Below are 16,135 nucleotides of genomic sequence, written 5' to 3'. Positions count from 1 at the left end.
AGGATGTCAACCTGTGTCTCAGCACCCGCAGCGAGGCCAAGAGGTCTGTATATAACAACTGGACATATGCCAGGAAGCGTGGTCCTAAGTTGATGCCTCAAAGGAGTTGAAATAGATAGGTACAACTTAAAGAATCAAACGCCTTTTCGATGTCGGCCAGGGGGGTTCGAAATTAAGAAGAGAGATGGAGCAGTATGAGGAGAGATCTTCTGGGGGGCAGCTGGGTTTCAGGAACACAGCGATTTCAGCATGGCGCCAATTCGAGGGTAAGATGTGTTGTTTAACTGTCTCGTGAAGTGCCTCCAGTAGATATGGACCCAGTGTTGTCATATGTGGCCGTAGGAAATCGCTGGAGAAGCCATTGGGGCCAGGTGATCTGCCGGGTTGAGTACTAACCAGTGCAGCTCTGAGTACATCTACTGGTATAGGGGCTTCTAGTTAGTCTTGTACGTGGGCTGAGACCTTTTGGGGGGTATATGTGTTAGGAACTCCTCTATAAGGGCGCTCGATAGGAGTTCTTTCTGTTTGTATAGGGAAGCATAATAAGCTGTGAATACTTGGACCACCGTCTCTGGGGAGGTGCACAGTACTCTGTCCGCGTCTCGAAGCACCGGAACTGGATTAGGGGACATAGCGACCTGGCACAACCGATGAAGCATTTTTCTAGATTTGTCCTCCATTGATAAATCCTGTGCTGCGTTGCCAGCCAAACCTCATGCGCCTCATTAATGAGGTGTTGATGTAGTCGTTGCTGTAATTGGAGGAGATTGCGCTGTGATCCCGGGCTGGCACCTGCAGCCAATTGTGCTTAAACGGACCTCTGGCGGTCTTCTACTTCCAGTATCTGGGCTAGAAGTTTGCATTTTTCACCCGCCCGAAAGCTAATGTCAACACCCCGTATTGTAGGTTTGAGAGACTCCCATAGAATAACACTAGACGGGGCTGAGTCGGCGCTGGTCGAGAGATAGTCGGAAATGGTCTGCCATAGGACTTCCTGGTAGTTAGGGTCTTGGAGGTGCCAGGGTGCCATACTCCATCGAAAGGGGGGGGTGCTTCTGAGACCTTAGACGTAACTTAAGTAAGACCGGTGAATGGTCTGATAATCCCCTGGGCAGAATGGAGGTGTGGGATACCCTGTGTATGTAGCCGTGAGGAAGGAAGACATAATCTAGTCGTGATAGAGTACCATATAAGGCGGATAAGTATGTAAAACCTCTCTCGGAGGGGTGATGGGCACGCCTCGCATCTGACCACCCCAGTGTAGTATCTAGGAGACGGTGTGGAGATCTGCCTGTTTGGGACTCCCGCCCTGGCCCGCGCTTGCGATCCAGGGATAACATAACGTCATTCCAGTCACCACCAAGAGAGATCAGACATTCTGGGAGTTCCCCCCACACCTGTGAAATTCTGTCTGTAAATGGATGTCCCAGGGGAGGAGGGGCATAGACACTGCCCATAGTTACGCGTTTGCCATACAATGTGCCTGAGATGATAGTGTAGCGACTCCCGGAGTCTAGCCACTGTTTGGATAAAATGAATGGGACGTAGTGATGCACTAGAATTGCTGCGCCCCGGGAGCTCCGTGTGAACCCTGCGTGGTACACTATGGTATATCCAAATCTATTGAGGCATGGGGTTTTATTACCCAGGAGAGGAGTCTCATGTAGGAGAAGGATGTCTTCTATGCAGCGTTTGGCTTGCCGGAGAATGGCGCCCCTTTTGATTTTGTTAAGCAGCCCTCTAACATGTCAGGAAACTATGTTTAATTCCCCCAGCTGGGGAATATGTGCATGTGGGGTCATCTGCCATCTATGTGGATTGCTATCTCTGTGTGTGTTTGATATCTACAACAATATTAGCTTGATAGGACTGAACTTTCCCCTCCCCCCTATCCCCCACTGCCATACTTCCACCAACAAGGAGTATCTGTTGCAGTGGAGAAGCGGGCGGGGCCCCAACAGGGGATACCGGGGATCTCCGCCAAACATACCCAAACATCCCAAAACAGCTAAACATAACAGTTTTGTGGCGTAGCGGTTCCTTGGGTGGACCCCAAGCCAAATTGGTTCTCCCAGCGGTTCTGCATAAAGGGGGAAAGTGCTGCCGTCGGTCAGGGCCGCAGGCCAGTGAAGCGGTGTCAGTCGGTTGTCATTATAACCCCTCGTCCTGGGTCTGTGCCTTCTCGTAGAGGAACCCCCTCTTCTGTCTATTTCTCTGCGATCCTTGTTAGGAGTCCGATTCCAGCAATGGCAGGGTGTGTGGTTTGAGGTTCATTGTTTCATCCGCCCAGGTGAAGATTGCCTCAGGAGTATCAAAGAAATATGATTTTGAGTTGTATGTGACCCTCATTCGAGCAGGGTAAAGCAGCATGTAGGATATGTTGAGTTCCCAAAGCTTGCGTTTGGCTGCTGTAAATGACTGGCACTGTTGCTGCACCAGTCTAGTGTAGTCCGGGAAGATCATAATGGGCTGTGATTCAAAAAGCAGCTGGTCCTTGTGGGTTCTTGTAAACTGTAAGATGGCATCACGGCCGACATAATTTAACAGTTTGGCGATCACCGGTCTCGTGCGTTCACCTGGGGGGGGGCGTCTTTGTCAGCACCCGGTGGGTTCATTCTACTACAAAGCAGGAGGACACGGAGTCTTCTGGTAGAAGGGCCCTCAGCCACCGTGTAACAAAACTGCCCATGGATGAGCACTCGCACCCCTCCCGAAAGCCAACGAAGCACAAGTTGTTGCGCCGAGATTGGCCCTCTGCATCCTCAACATTGGACACCAGCTTCTGTGCAACAACTGTGAGAATGTTCACCGCCTTTTGTAGGGAGACCACGATATCCTCCACGGTGGAGACGCAAGTCTCTGCCTCTGTGATACGGTCTACTGCCTTGCGGAGGTCTTGGCGCAAGAGGGAGACCTCGGACCCCACGGCTCTGATCTTCGCATCAAGGGTATCATGGGCCTGGGTGAGCGCCGCCAGCAGTGCCGCGTTGTCGGGGACCGGACCGACGGTGTTGCCTCCCCTAAACCGCCAGGAGTAGTAGCAAATTGGTCCAGAGTACTCTGCTTGGGGCAGGGGCCCACCAGTTTGTCCTTGCTCATGCTGGATGGTAGGACACCAGGGGGGGGGGAAAGTGAGGGAAAACACGGCGGAAAGGCTCCCCCTGCGGGCAGTGGCAGTCCCGCACCTGTCCTAGCTTCTACGGCAGGATAGTATGTCCAGTGACGTCAGTTGGGCAGTTCTTCCGGGGCGCCTCGCCAGACGCTCCCCAGGAGAGCGCCGTGGGCCAGGTCTCACGGAATACAGCCTCCCCAGACCACAAGCTGCACCAAGCCTAGCTTGGCCGCTTCTGCAGCCCTAAGAGGCCGGCCAAGTAGACCCCATTCTGTCAGACTCGCCGGACCCCCAGCCTGCCAGCCTCCCCAGTTCGTCCGCTCCCCTCGGGGTCCAAAGCTGCCACCCCTCTAGGTTGGAGCCGCATGACAGGGGCGCAGCTGCCACCTCCAGGTGGGTATTAGGTGTCCCAGTCGCTCACTCGGCTATGCTCCGCAACTCCCCAATCTTATATATCTTCTGTGCGGCAAGTTGCTAGGGCCCTTTCCTTCTAGGCACCCGGCCGTACTCCAGATGGGGCCCGCTAGGCACCAGGGTGCCCAATGTTTCCCATGGCACCTTCAACCCCCAGGCGCTCTCCACACGGGCACATGAGGTTGCTGGGGCCCTTTTTCTTCTGAGCGCTTGCCCAAACTCCAGATGGGGCCCACTCAGCACCAGGGGGCCTAGTGTTACCTGAGGCACCTTCAACCCCCAGGCGCTCTTCGCACTGGGACTCAAGGCTGCTGGGGCCCTTTTCTTCTGGGTGCTCGCCGGCACTCGGGATGAGGCCCACTAAGCATCAGGGGGCTCCATGTTTCCTGTGACGCCGTTAGTCCCCAGGCGCCCTCTGCATGGGCACACGAGGAGGTTGGGGCCCTTTTCTTCTAGGCGTTCGTCTGCACTCCAGATGGGGTCTTTCTGATCCCCGGGCTTCAATCACAATATGGTGGAGGGGCGGTAGGGCGTGGCCCGGTCCAGCCCGTCTTCGGTTCGTGGCTCGGACCTCAGCCGGGCCCCCTCGGTTTGCCGTAGGATACGACTGCCGGTATCCGCTGCTCTCGCTCCCTGGCTGACCAAGCCGTGCAGGGAGTCTCACTGGAGTATGTAGGGGGCTCCGCAAGGCCCTCAGGCACCGCCGCCCACCACGCTTAGCTGGTCATGTGACCTCTCGGAGCCACGGGCAGCCACAGCACAGCTCGGCCACGTCCGCCTCCACGATTGCCCACAGCGGTGCCCCTCACCTTTGGGCATTGTCCTTCAGCCGGCCTATAGTCTCCCTCTGTGGTCGCGGCTATCGCCGAGTGACAGCTCTGCAGTAATGGACCAGGGGCAGCGCGGGCCAGACCGCAATCACTCGTCCGTATCACGCGGCCCATTCCAGTTTCTGGGCTGCCATCACCGCACAAACCGTTGCTTTGCCCAACCTCTGCAACCAGTGTTGTTTTTATATATATATCTGGGATCCAGATTTATGGAGGATTCTGACGGATTTTGGCTTGGGCGGCCGGAGCCTCACTTAGCTGCGTCCGCCATGTTGGCTCTCCAAGCCACGCCCCAAACATGCACAATTTTAAGGGTCAGAGGACATGCACTGAGTCCTATTTAACAGGGCGCAGGGCATTTCAGAGCCATTGCAACAGTATCTAGCTTTCAACATCGGGCAAAAAGTGCGAGTGAACCCACAAAAAGCCTGTTTCCTTACACTCTTTTGCACTGTTGAACTTTTGCATTGTTTTATGGTCTGCCTAGTTGTCCGTTTTTTTTAACGGATTATGGATAACATTGGACTTATCATTTTATTGCAATACTGTTTTTATTCAAGCTTTATGTGCATACTTCTGATGCTTTATCAAAAATTCTGCACGTTATCTTTAGTAATTGTGTTTTTATCTTGATTTTATGCTCACCTTTGGTATGCTGATAAACTTTTTTAATCTGATTTTTCGGTGCCCTGGGGCACCCTCTTCCCTGCAGTCATATCCACAGATTGGACAGCCTCCTCCTCTTCAGGAGTGTGTGGGAGCAAACATTGTTGGGGGTCATGCATGTCTCATGCTCCACTGGTACCTGCAATGCTTTGTAGTTGGCCAGGGAGGGTCACGGATTGTCTTCACCACCATATTTTATCCACTGCCAATCTGCACCCTTCCCCATGCTATCGCACCAGCTGACAGTGGTCTGACGCGCCCTTGCGGGGTGTCCAGCTCAAGTCCAGGACGAAGTCCCACACTCTCACCATTCAGGTATGGGGGTTCGACTCAATCCTAGCGGGATTCTTGGCTCATAGGCTCTTAGGCTTAGGCCCTGTATCACCTACTCACATGCTAGGTACACTTAGGTACATCTAGTTAGGTATCTTAGGAGTACACACTTTTTTTATAAATGCATTTCATATTCATGTATATGTTCATGACTATTGCAAAATGGTAGAACAATACTATTCCTTTTTATTCACTGTACTGCTGGTTCTATATCTCTGCTACTGTGTTACAGTTGTAACAGCGCACTTATTCTACATGAGAAGAACTACGGTACAATAAATTCTTATTGTAAAAATGCTTGACTGTTTCTTCTCTGTATCTCTCTGAGAGCAAAACAAAGAAGTACGAGTGACTGGGTGAAAAGTAGTATATTGTTTCCACGAGTCTGAGGTTATTGTGTTCTGAGGTTGCCAAAAACGAATCTCTCTGATAGCAGAAAATTGGCACTGCGAGCTAGCGAATGCAAACCATAGGTTAACATATGAGGCGGGGTGCAAGGAGTCAGTCTGCCACCAGACCCACAGTATATGTTATCCGTAAACAGCGTAGGTCCTGCATGACAGGGTACTATTAGGACTACAATATGTTGGAGCTTTTTCTGAAGGATTTGTTACACGGATGTTTTCTGCACGATCTCCCACTAAATTGACGAACAAGTCTAATGCTTGTTCATCCATATGTCTTTTATATGTAACCTTCCAAAAGTGTTTATCCTTTTAATGGCATTTTCTCAATGTGGCAATATTGTTTGTGATTCACACATGTCCAAAGATGGTGACCTCAGAAATATTGAGCTTGAAATGTCTTTTTTCTACTGTCATGTTATCTGCTATTACTTGACTTGAAACAGATGCACTACACTTGCTCACTATGCTCTCATTCTTTGTACACACACTTATTCTGCTGTCGTGCTTGGTGCATGCGCACCTTTAGCTCTGCTGCTTCCTGTTTCCTCTGGCAATTTTTTCGCTTGTTTGATTTGCTGTTGCCACATCCTTGATTTGTTAACTGCACCTTTATTTGCTGGTACCAATATTGGTGAGTGCATTTCTTCTACGTACATTAGTTTGCCGCTGGCTTCCCATTCCTTTCTTTTTTTTCTGTACACTGTTAGTTTCTTTCGCTCATTGACAATCTATCATGAAGCGGAGCTCGATATTTTATAGTGCTAATGATTACTCCACCATCTTCTTATAAAACTGTTCAGCCTTCAAAGTTCAACATTCCAGGAAGGCAAACACAGCTAGATGTGTTTTATAAAAATATATGTATGTATAGTAGATATTCACAATATTACATCTTCATCCTGAGATATATTATTATCAGTCTCTAATTTACTTTCATTTACTATACTTACAAATAATTAAGGATTTGTGTAAGCATAAGGGAAAAATATCAATTTTATTTGATAAGATGTCTTTTAAACTAACAAAGGATTGAAGTTAGTAAGGGATATATGATTTGAATGATTACAATTTTAAAAGTAACAATTTAAATTAGATTGTTGTGAGGGTTGCACAGTACTATATCATGGTTTACTGTTGGTATTAGGGATCAGTTACATTTGAATAATTTACTATAATAAAAATATAAATAATAATAGATTCAATTTAGGGTTAGGATTGAAGCCAAGTGAAATTAAACGTTGTTACGGTTAGGTACTGGTTAAAGAATAATGTAATTCCTAGCACACACAATGAAGAATTGGGTTACAATTACAAACTAGGATAATATGCAACATAAAATTAGAAAGAAGTTGCTGAAAATATAGTCAGCATACTGGTGGTCAATTGCAGAGGTAAAATATGTTGTAAAGTTATCATTATGATTTAGTGCTCTTCGATTTAATGTCCTCCAAATAGTTGTTGGGCGATGTAGTGGTAAGTGATACAGTAACAAACAACCATATAATTCTACCCCCTCCCAGCGTTCCCAACCAATTCGGAAGAAGGGGAAAGCAGGAAAACAGACTAAGGAAAGTTTCCTTTACGGTGATCCCGGTACTCGTAGTTCTTGTTATCCACACTTCCCAACATCCACCATCCATTTTCACAGTTAGCAGGTTCTGTATATGTAGTGCAACCATATTTTGCAGCTGGGTTTAGCAGGGAGTAAAGCACAGTCAAGGCATGGTGCTCACATACATAGAGGGATGCTTTCTGGTAATGCCTGCTGGATGGAATCAGGGAGAGGAAGGACATAGGGGCACATGCATCAACAATGCCATTTGCGATTCCTTATTAGCGAAAAATAAGGAATCGCTAATAAGGAATAGCAAAAGGCTATGCATGTAGGAATCGCTATTCAAATAGCGATTCCTTAACTTTCCTTAATTGCTACTAGCAAATTGCGAGTAGCAATTAAGGAATGCCATCCCAATCATTCCTATGGGCCTCCAGGCCCATAGGAATGAATTGGAGATTGCATGAGCAAATAGCGAGTACCAGTAGGTTCTCGCAAATTGCTCATGCAATTTCAAGGGTGCAAGGGTGTCAAAATGACACCCTATTGCACCCCTGAAATCGATATGTGCACATATGTTGCACACACACATGCTCTAAGGGCATGTGTGTGCGCAACATGAAACTTTGAAAAATGCACAAAAGTGCATTTTTCAAACTTTTAGCAAATTACCATGCAGTTCATCTTCATGGTAATTTGCTCCCCCTATTAGCGAATTCGCTAATTTTTTAACTTTCATGCATTGCATTTAAGGAATCCCAAATTGAGATTCCTTAAATTAAGGAATCTCAATTTGGGATTCCTTAAATGCTATCGCTATTTAAGGAATCGCTATTTAAGGATTCCTTAAATAGCGATTTTTGCTTTTGGGTTGATGCATTGGGATTGGGTATTTTTAACTCAATACCGGGAGCTATTAGCGAATCAGTATTTTACCGACTGGATTTTGGCTTGATGCATGAGGCTGTTTGTGTAGTATGGGATTATTCTTGAATATTTTTGCTATTTATCCCCAGTATCATTTATGATGATAGATCACTTATGAATCTTTTTTTTTGTTAGGTTTAGAAGATTGCCACTATGCCGTATGTTGGGTGTCACAGCCCTGTCCCTGGACATGCAGCCAGGATGACCCTGCATCATTCTTCTGGGGTCCTTCCTCTGTTACATGAACTCCGAGCTGAGAATGTCAACTTTGTAGTTGGCTCTTTGGATGGATCGTCTTTGAAGATGGAGTATCTGAAAACATACCTTTCGGACACTCTTTTTGCATTGTCAAACAGGATATATGCAATGTTCAACGTTATCAGCTTCTCGAATAAGGTAACATCTCCAGGCAAATCATTTAGTACAGATCGTTACCAAGGACTGTCAACTGTTCCACATGAGCAACAAACGTCCTGGAGAATTGAGATAATTTATGTATCCAGTACATTCCATGGGTCCTCTAGTTATTTCATGCCTGTAACTTTTTCTAATTCATGTGTCACCTTCCTTACACCAGTAATAATTTTACCAAGACCCTGAAACCTCTGTAGTACAATGGTGGCTTGAGAGGTATCTTATATATGTAGAACTTATTTGTGGTGCATGATCGCTTAAACCTCCAGCATTCTCTGTGTGATTCCCAAGACGTTCCATACGGTCGAAAATTCCTGGGGACTAAACGTTGCATACACATGAAACCTAATCAGTTCTGGGGCACACCTAAGAACTGGGCTTGGCAGTTAGTAATGCACATCTACGTCAAGGATATTTTACTACGGCCCCCACTACATGTGGATTATGGCATTTGATCCCTAAGATCTCACACTTAGAAAAGATCCCATGAACAGCAGTAGCATATTTCATGGTACTTGTTCTATATTGTACACTTATTGCACATTCACTGGGGTCCATGAGAAATTCATTGGTGCACTATATTACTTGGATCCGTGAGATATCTCAAAGCTGCCACACATTTCCTTGACCCAAACAGTCCAGATGCATATTCCATGTCTTCCTGTAGTGTCTCATAACTGCAACACAGTCCACTAAATGTTATTACACCTCACACAGCAACCCATTCCATGGTTCCCTGAGACATATAAGTCTGTTCCCCTGAGCTGTATAATATTTCACTCATGTAGCAGATTCCATGGAGCAAGTAGATATAAAATGGTTAACAGTGTGAAATACCTATATTTCCACTTTAGTGTTGAGTTATCCAAATCCTTTAACACATGTCTTTAAAATGTCACAATATCCCACAGATGCAAGAACTCTTGAGATCTTAGACCTGTAATCCTTTCCATTGAGTTCCTGTTGCATACATTTGTAACATGTTCCATTGTGCTCAGATATATGCCCATGTACATCTTACGATATCTCACTTGTGTCACACAGGAAGATACAGTATTTCACACTGGTATAAACATCCCTGACCCTTTGATGTCACGTATGTTATACCACTGTAGGATGTTTGGGGCTTTCGAGGCACCAGATCCAGAAGCCACCAACAGGCCTCTATTTGGGATCAGTGAATTATCTCACGCCTGGAATTGAAGCTAGACTCTGGAAATAATTTGCATTGGCAGTAAACCATTGATTCCCAGTAGACTTCATATCATGTTGATAAATGTGTGGTCATCTTTGCTTCTTCCCCATTAGATTTCTAAATGGTGTAATTGTTCAGTAAGGATTTCTCCGGAGAATGTGGCTGAAGCAGTGTCCTGGATTAAGACTCTTCCATCAGATAACGGTGTTGATATTCAGAGTGCGCTGGCGGAAGCATTTCAGGATCCAACCTGCCAAGCAGTTGTGTTGATCACAGACTCTTTACCTGACCATATGCTGCAGGACATTTGTGAACATGCTTCACACATTGGGAAGGGTCGGCCCCTGCACATGCTACACCTCTCATCAGGGGGTTCTTCAGATGATGGAAGGAGTGGTTTAGTGGGAGCCTTTGAGATGGCCAGTCTCCAACCAGCAGATAATTCCTGTGAGGTAAGTCAATGGAAGGACTTATGAATTTTAATAGCATTCCTGTGCCTTTCTCTTTACCTAGATAATATTCATGACAGAGAGAATTCATGGGTTTGAAGTGGAGGTTTTGTCCATTACAGACACATGTACTTGACAAGTCTCTGAGTTACATGGCATCTGGGACCACTGAGGAGTATTCCTACAGAGATACTAATGACCAAAGATCTTTCATGATCTTTGTTGTGTTAAGTATTCTTTTAATGTTATGTTAACTGCTCTTTTAAAGTGAGTAAGGCACCAACTGTCTTTGTACTGAGAGAAAAAGTACATACATTTGTACTTTCGCAGCCTCTCTAAGAGAAAAGTCGGCTCTCCATTGCCCTTCCACTGCCTGGATTGAGCTCAGGAAGGTGCTCCACTGCATGGCCATTTACCCAAATTTTTAGGTTTCAGTGAAGGAAGCAAAGAAGCAGGTACTTTGAAATGGGTTTCAGATGAAGGTGATAGTAGTGTAGAAGCTGTGCGCTTCATTGTGTCTTCGATTTTGGGGACAGTTGTGGCCACTGTCTTCGGACACAGGGTGGTCTCTCACGCCAGGAACTTTAGTTTTGTTATTCTTTTGCATTAATGTTATTATTACCATCATTCACATGCGTAGTAGTATTATTTGTAACATGTTATTATCCATATGGTTATTATTAATATTATTTAAATGTTTGTGTCTATATGTAAATTTCAGTGGTTGGTTTTACTCCTCAGGTTTCAGCTTGTCAAGCCTCCTGCAGCCTTCAGCATTACAGCCATCCAGAGACACACACATGTTCTACTCATCTGATGGTCCATCCTGAAGCACAGTATGTTCAGTACTTGAATTGAGCTTATGAGTTGCCCTCTATTGCTTGGGGTCCGCCTGCGACTCACTTTATACTATGATTCACGGTATACCGTTTCTCAAAACTATGACTCTCCCTCAGCCGGCACCCAGTCTGTCTTACTTCAGTAATTCCCACATGCAACCTCATCCTTTGAATCACCCTTTGTGCTGTGATCTGCTTACACTCAGATTCCTTGCAGCTTCAGAGTATGCAGTGGCCAATCTCAGTCAGTTTTGATTTAGTAGCTCACTGCTCATGTAGAACTTCAAAACCTAAGGCAGTCTTGATCTACTAGCCGACCGCTCACTGAGCACCCTCAGACATCAACCACTGATCTGCTGGCTGAATGCTCACTGAGTACTTGAAAACCTAAGGCATTCTTGATCTACTGGCTGACTGCCCATTGAACTCTCTCCTGCCGTAGACAATGGTTAGTCGATATGCAATAAACAGTCTCTGACAGTCTCCCCTGCTGATTGACTCTACACCCTGAACCTTTCCACATGTCAAACCTCTCATTTCCTGGTTTAGGAGGAATCTCACTGCCCCTCTTTCCCCAGGGTGCCAAGTACATTTAAGGGTTACATTTGTTGTTATGGGGTCAGCCCATATAGTTTGGTGCTGGTATGTTAGTCATGAGAGCACAACAAACATAAAACGAAACATTTTGTCCTTTGCTGATTGCTCTGCTTTGGCTTCCTGTCTTATATATGGTAGCGTTCATCTTATTTATAATGTGTATGTGTCCATAGAAAGTGATATATGCTGTTTCAATGTCGATATGGTTATCAACAAATAATATGTTGCTCTCTAAAGGAATTTTGCATATGTAAAGGAGATGTAGTAGATTTCTGTGGTGCCATTGACTAAAAATTACTTGAACTGAAAAACATGGAGGTTGGTGGTTGTCCTTGGGGAATTTTCATATAATGGTATGATGAATGAAGCAAATCAAAACATGTTTTATGTGTCTAGTGTGGAGGGTTCTGAGCAGTTTGCTAGGTCTGCAGTATTGTTTAATTAGTTTCCTTTCACCCTAGAGGTCACCAGGGTGGGAGAGATTATGTCAGAGGAGTTGGAGGCAGGCATCACCCTGGAAGAATTGCGGTCGGCTCTATGGATTCTCCCAAGGGCTAAGGAACCCAGGGGGACGACTTTCCTATCGAGTTCTTGCAAACATTGCTAGCGGCGCTCACACAGAAACTGCTCAAGGCTGAGGAGATAGACCAGCTTTCTCCTAGCATAAGCGGAAGGGCTCATCTCTATGATGCCCAAACCGGGGGGAGAGGGCTCGGACCTGGCAAAGTATCAGCCTCTGACGACGGTCAACTCTGATGTTCAGATCTAATGTAAATGTTTGGTCAATCCATTGCATCCCGTGATGAGTGTTTGGGTTCACCCTGATCAGTGCTGCTTCGTGCCAGGCCGCAGCATGACGATCGTTCTGCATGAGGTGGAGGATGCCCAGGAGGAGATGGCATTAGCCGCCATTGATATAGAAAAGGCATTCGATACGGTGGATTGGGTGTACCTCTTGAGAATCATGAAGGCTGTGGGTTGCAGCCCACGATTCCTAACCTGGATATGATTGCTGTACACTGCTCTGGGTGCGTGGGTCAGGTTGGCGATAGCTAGAGCTGTTCTCTGTCACCTCTGTTCTTTGCCCTCTCGATGGAACCATTGGTCATTCAGGTCCAGCGGGTTATGCATGGTTGGGGAATTGAGCTAGAGTACGGTAGGCATGTGGTGTCCCTTTATACTGACGATGCCCTGTTTTATCTGCAGGCCCCGAGGGAGACCTTGCCGATATTGCAGCAGCTTCTAGAGGACATCGGCGAGGTGTCTGGTCTCATACATAATAAGGCAAAGTCAATGCTGTTTCGGTTGGCAGCCCTGATGAGTGTCCTTGTGCAGAGGCTTCCGGACCTGGGGTTGCGATGGGAGCTAGGCCGATGTCGTTATCTTGGAGTAATGGTGGCACACACTGAGGAAGAGCAATTACATCATAATGTCCAAAAGGATTTTAGCTTCGCTGCAGGCATCGGTGCGGTTTGGAGTACTCTGCAATTGTCGCTCATGGGTAGAATTGCTATGGCTAAAATGGTGTTGCTACCACAATGTCTGTACACCATTCAGAACTCACTGTGTCCACAGCGGGCAGGGAATTTCCAGAGGTTGAACATCCTTCTCATGTCACTCTTGTGGGTGGAGAAGTGGACTAGAGTGGCTAGAACAAGGTTAATGAGGGGACATCTGGAAGCGGGGCTGGAAGCCCCAAACCTGGAACTTTATTATTTTGCATTCCATATGCAGCACGCAGCCCTCTGGCTGGTTGAGGGGGACAACTTGGAAAAAGACCTTTTGCCAGGAATGGTGGAAGACGGTGAACTCCCGTAGATGCTGATGGCGGGCTCAGGTGTACCAAGGGGCTCGCTACATTGGTGGGTGGTTACAGTAGTGATTAAGAGGGCACTATTCCACTGGGAGCTACCACTATTGGTGCGCGCCCCATATTGTCAGGTAGACAGAGCCATGACATTTCATGCATGGAATGAAGGAGGCTGTGAGGTGGGGGAAAGGGACTTGTTTCCCAGTGAAAGATGAATTTCCTTTGAGAACGCAGGATAGCATTTTGGCCTCGAACAGGGCATTTTTTACATTATGGAGGCGTGGCAGAGATTGTTACGCAGATCTGGGTCTCCTTTCTGGCTGCATAACTGGACTCTGTGGTGTTGGGAGCGCTGCTGACGATCAGCTTGGAGCACCACCTGGTCTCCCTGATTTATAAAGCGCTTCAAGCGGGTGGCATATGCGGGCAACTGCAAATGCAGCAGATGTGGGAGGTGGATATGGGTAACCCCCTGTCAGATGTGGAGTGGGCCAGGATTTGCGCATTGCTGAAGTGAGTATCTATTAACACCTGCTTTCACTTGACCACTTTAACTTCCTATATCGCACTTAATGCGACCCCCGCAAACCTACATAGGTGTGATCTGGGTCGGTCACCACTTGCCTGCCCCCATTGTAAATTCGTGGTGGCAGACTTTATGCACCTGGCATGGGGCTGCACGGCGATGGAGGCCTTTTAATCAGCCGTGGTAGATAGATTGCCCGGGAACACAGCTTTGAGGTGTGAACTGACGCCGCAACATTGTTTGTAGGGAAATATTGCTAGACCCAAGAAACATAAGCTGTCCGTTCTGGCCCAGTAGCAGGTTGCCATCACCTGGATAGTAGTGAGGGTTTCTGGGGAGGCCCAGTGGGTCCGGGATGTCTTGGAATGGTCTCTGTCTAAGGAGGAGCATCTCAGACAGGTGTGAACTGATGACAAAGTGCAGGCAGACCTGGAGCCTCGGTGTGCTTAGGGACCGCTTTATTTGGGGACACGGAGAATGTGCCTAACACCAGTTGAACTGAGAGTGATTCGTCTTTATCCAACGGGGAGAGCGGGGAGCATGATGAGTTACATGTGCAACTGATCTAAGGTACTCTGTTAGTTGCTGACTATGGCACCACTATTATGTACTGTATTGTATGATCCGTAGCTTGAAGTCCGTCTTGCATCTGTATCGCGACTCATATTCAAATGAACTCCTATAGACTATGTACAATGTTTGTTCTTTGTTGGAAAAAACAATAAATAAAGATTTTAAAAATAAAGCTAGCTTCCCCTCAACTAGAATAAGTGATGAATCAATCAGAGTCCCTGTTGCAGAGTTACATCCTTATATGTATCCTCCAAAATGATCCTCCACTTGAAGAATGGGCCTGGGAAAGATTGTAATATATTATTATTTGTATAGAACTTTCCATACTCCTTGCGAGGCTGAAAGCAGTCTATGGGTGGTCCGAATTCAATATGTATATAGCACGTCTGTTGAGGTTGTATGACACTCTGAAGAACATTGGGTTGTTTGGGACCCTTACGAACTGACTGAAGGGGTGTTGTTTATGGTTTGGTTTACATGGAATATGTTTTGTTGGGTATGTTAGGTTTGACTAGGTAGTGTCTCCATGGTACATTAATTGTTGCTGTCTCTGCACATCAGCAGGCACACATGAAGGTACTTACCATCTTTTGGACTGATGACTGATGAGCAAGTGAATAGCAGACTATTAGGTGCAAAGTTAAAATCACCAGGGATTATTATAAGGAGTCTATCCAGGTGTAAAAGGATGAGGAACAGAGGAGTAGCCCATTAGATATGCTGTTAAAAACCTCAAGAAATTATTGCATGGAGTTTACCATGGTGCACTAAAAGCACAGCAGATGAGTGACCCATTGGGGGCATTGCTAAACCACCAGTGAATATTATATGGAGTCTACCCAGGTGTAATACAGGAGCAGCAGATGAGAAACTCACTGGGGGCACTGTTAAAATTACCAGAGAGTACCACATGCAGCCAATCAGAGAGATAATGTAAGCTTGTAAGCTCAGAAGGGAGCCAGTCAGAAGCCATTCCTGTCCTAGCAATCCTGGGAAACATGGAGGCTGAATACAGGGCGTAGTCCAATCCCTGCTTAGACGAAGAACTGCGGAAAAGAGACAAAACAATCGGCAATCTAAGTACAGTGTTGCTAGGACGGAGACAAAGTTGCAGTGTTGCATGGGGTGCTGGATGTTCCTTGGCTATGCTGCCTCCTATCTTTTAAGAGCAAAATAAAGTAAAGAAGGGAATAGAATGTTTGAATCCTGTTGATCATCAGGTAAGCTCCATGGTTCCAGAAGAGTGGCATCAAAATCATTTGATTCTTCCAAACTAAGCGGCCCCCAATGGGCAGAGAAGACTTCTTCTTTGGCCACTACATGGAAGGGGATCTAGCATTCCTTTGTCACCACTAATGCCATCCTATATATTGTTAGCACAGAGGACATTTGCTCCCTCATTACTGTGGCTCAAACAAAAAGAGTCCTGCCCAACATCTATGTCCCCATTTACACAGAGGTGATCTGATTCAGATCTCTAGAACAGTT

At 46.4% G+C, this 16,135-nt stretch overlaps 1 protein-coding gene across 1 annotated transcript in view; it reads left to right on the top strand.

Annotated features, from left to right (window-relative positions):
- The window catches only part of LOC146854147 (uncharacterized), a 144,135-nt gene that overhangs the window by 32,252 nt on the left and 95,748 nt on the right, over nt 1–16,135 (top strand). The window contains exons 2-4 of the mRNA XM_085651924.1: nt 8,380–8,640; nt 9,967–10,305; nt 11,044–11,138. Coding sequence (XP_085508050.1) covers nt 8,398–8,640; nt 9,967–10,305; nt 11,044–11,138 — 677 coding nt within the window. The 5' untranslated portion in view covers nt 8,380–8,397. The remainder of the gene's footprint in view (nt 1–8,379; nt 8,641–9,966; nt 10,306–11,043; nt 11,139–16,135) is intronic.

Source organism: Triturus cristatus, chromosome 4_1 (assembly GCF_964204655.1).
Source record: "Triturus cristatus chromosome 4_1, aTriCri1.1, whole genome shotgun sequence".
Lineage (NCBI taxonomy): Eukaryota > Metazoa > Chordata > Amphibia > Caudata > Salamandridae > Triturus > Triturus cristatus.
Note: the sequence above shows the minus strand (reverse complement) of the source record. Positions and strands in the feature narration are given on the sequence as shown.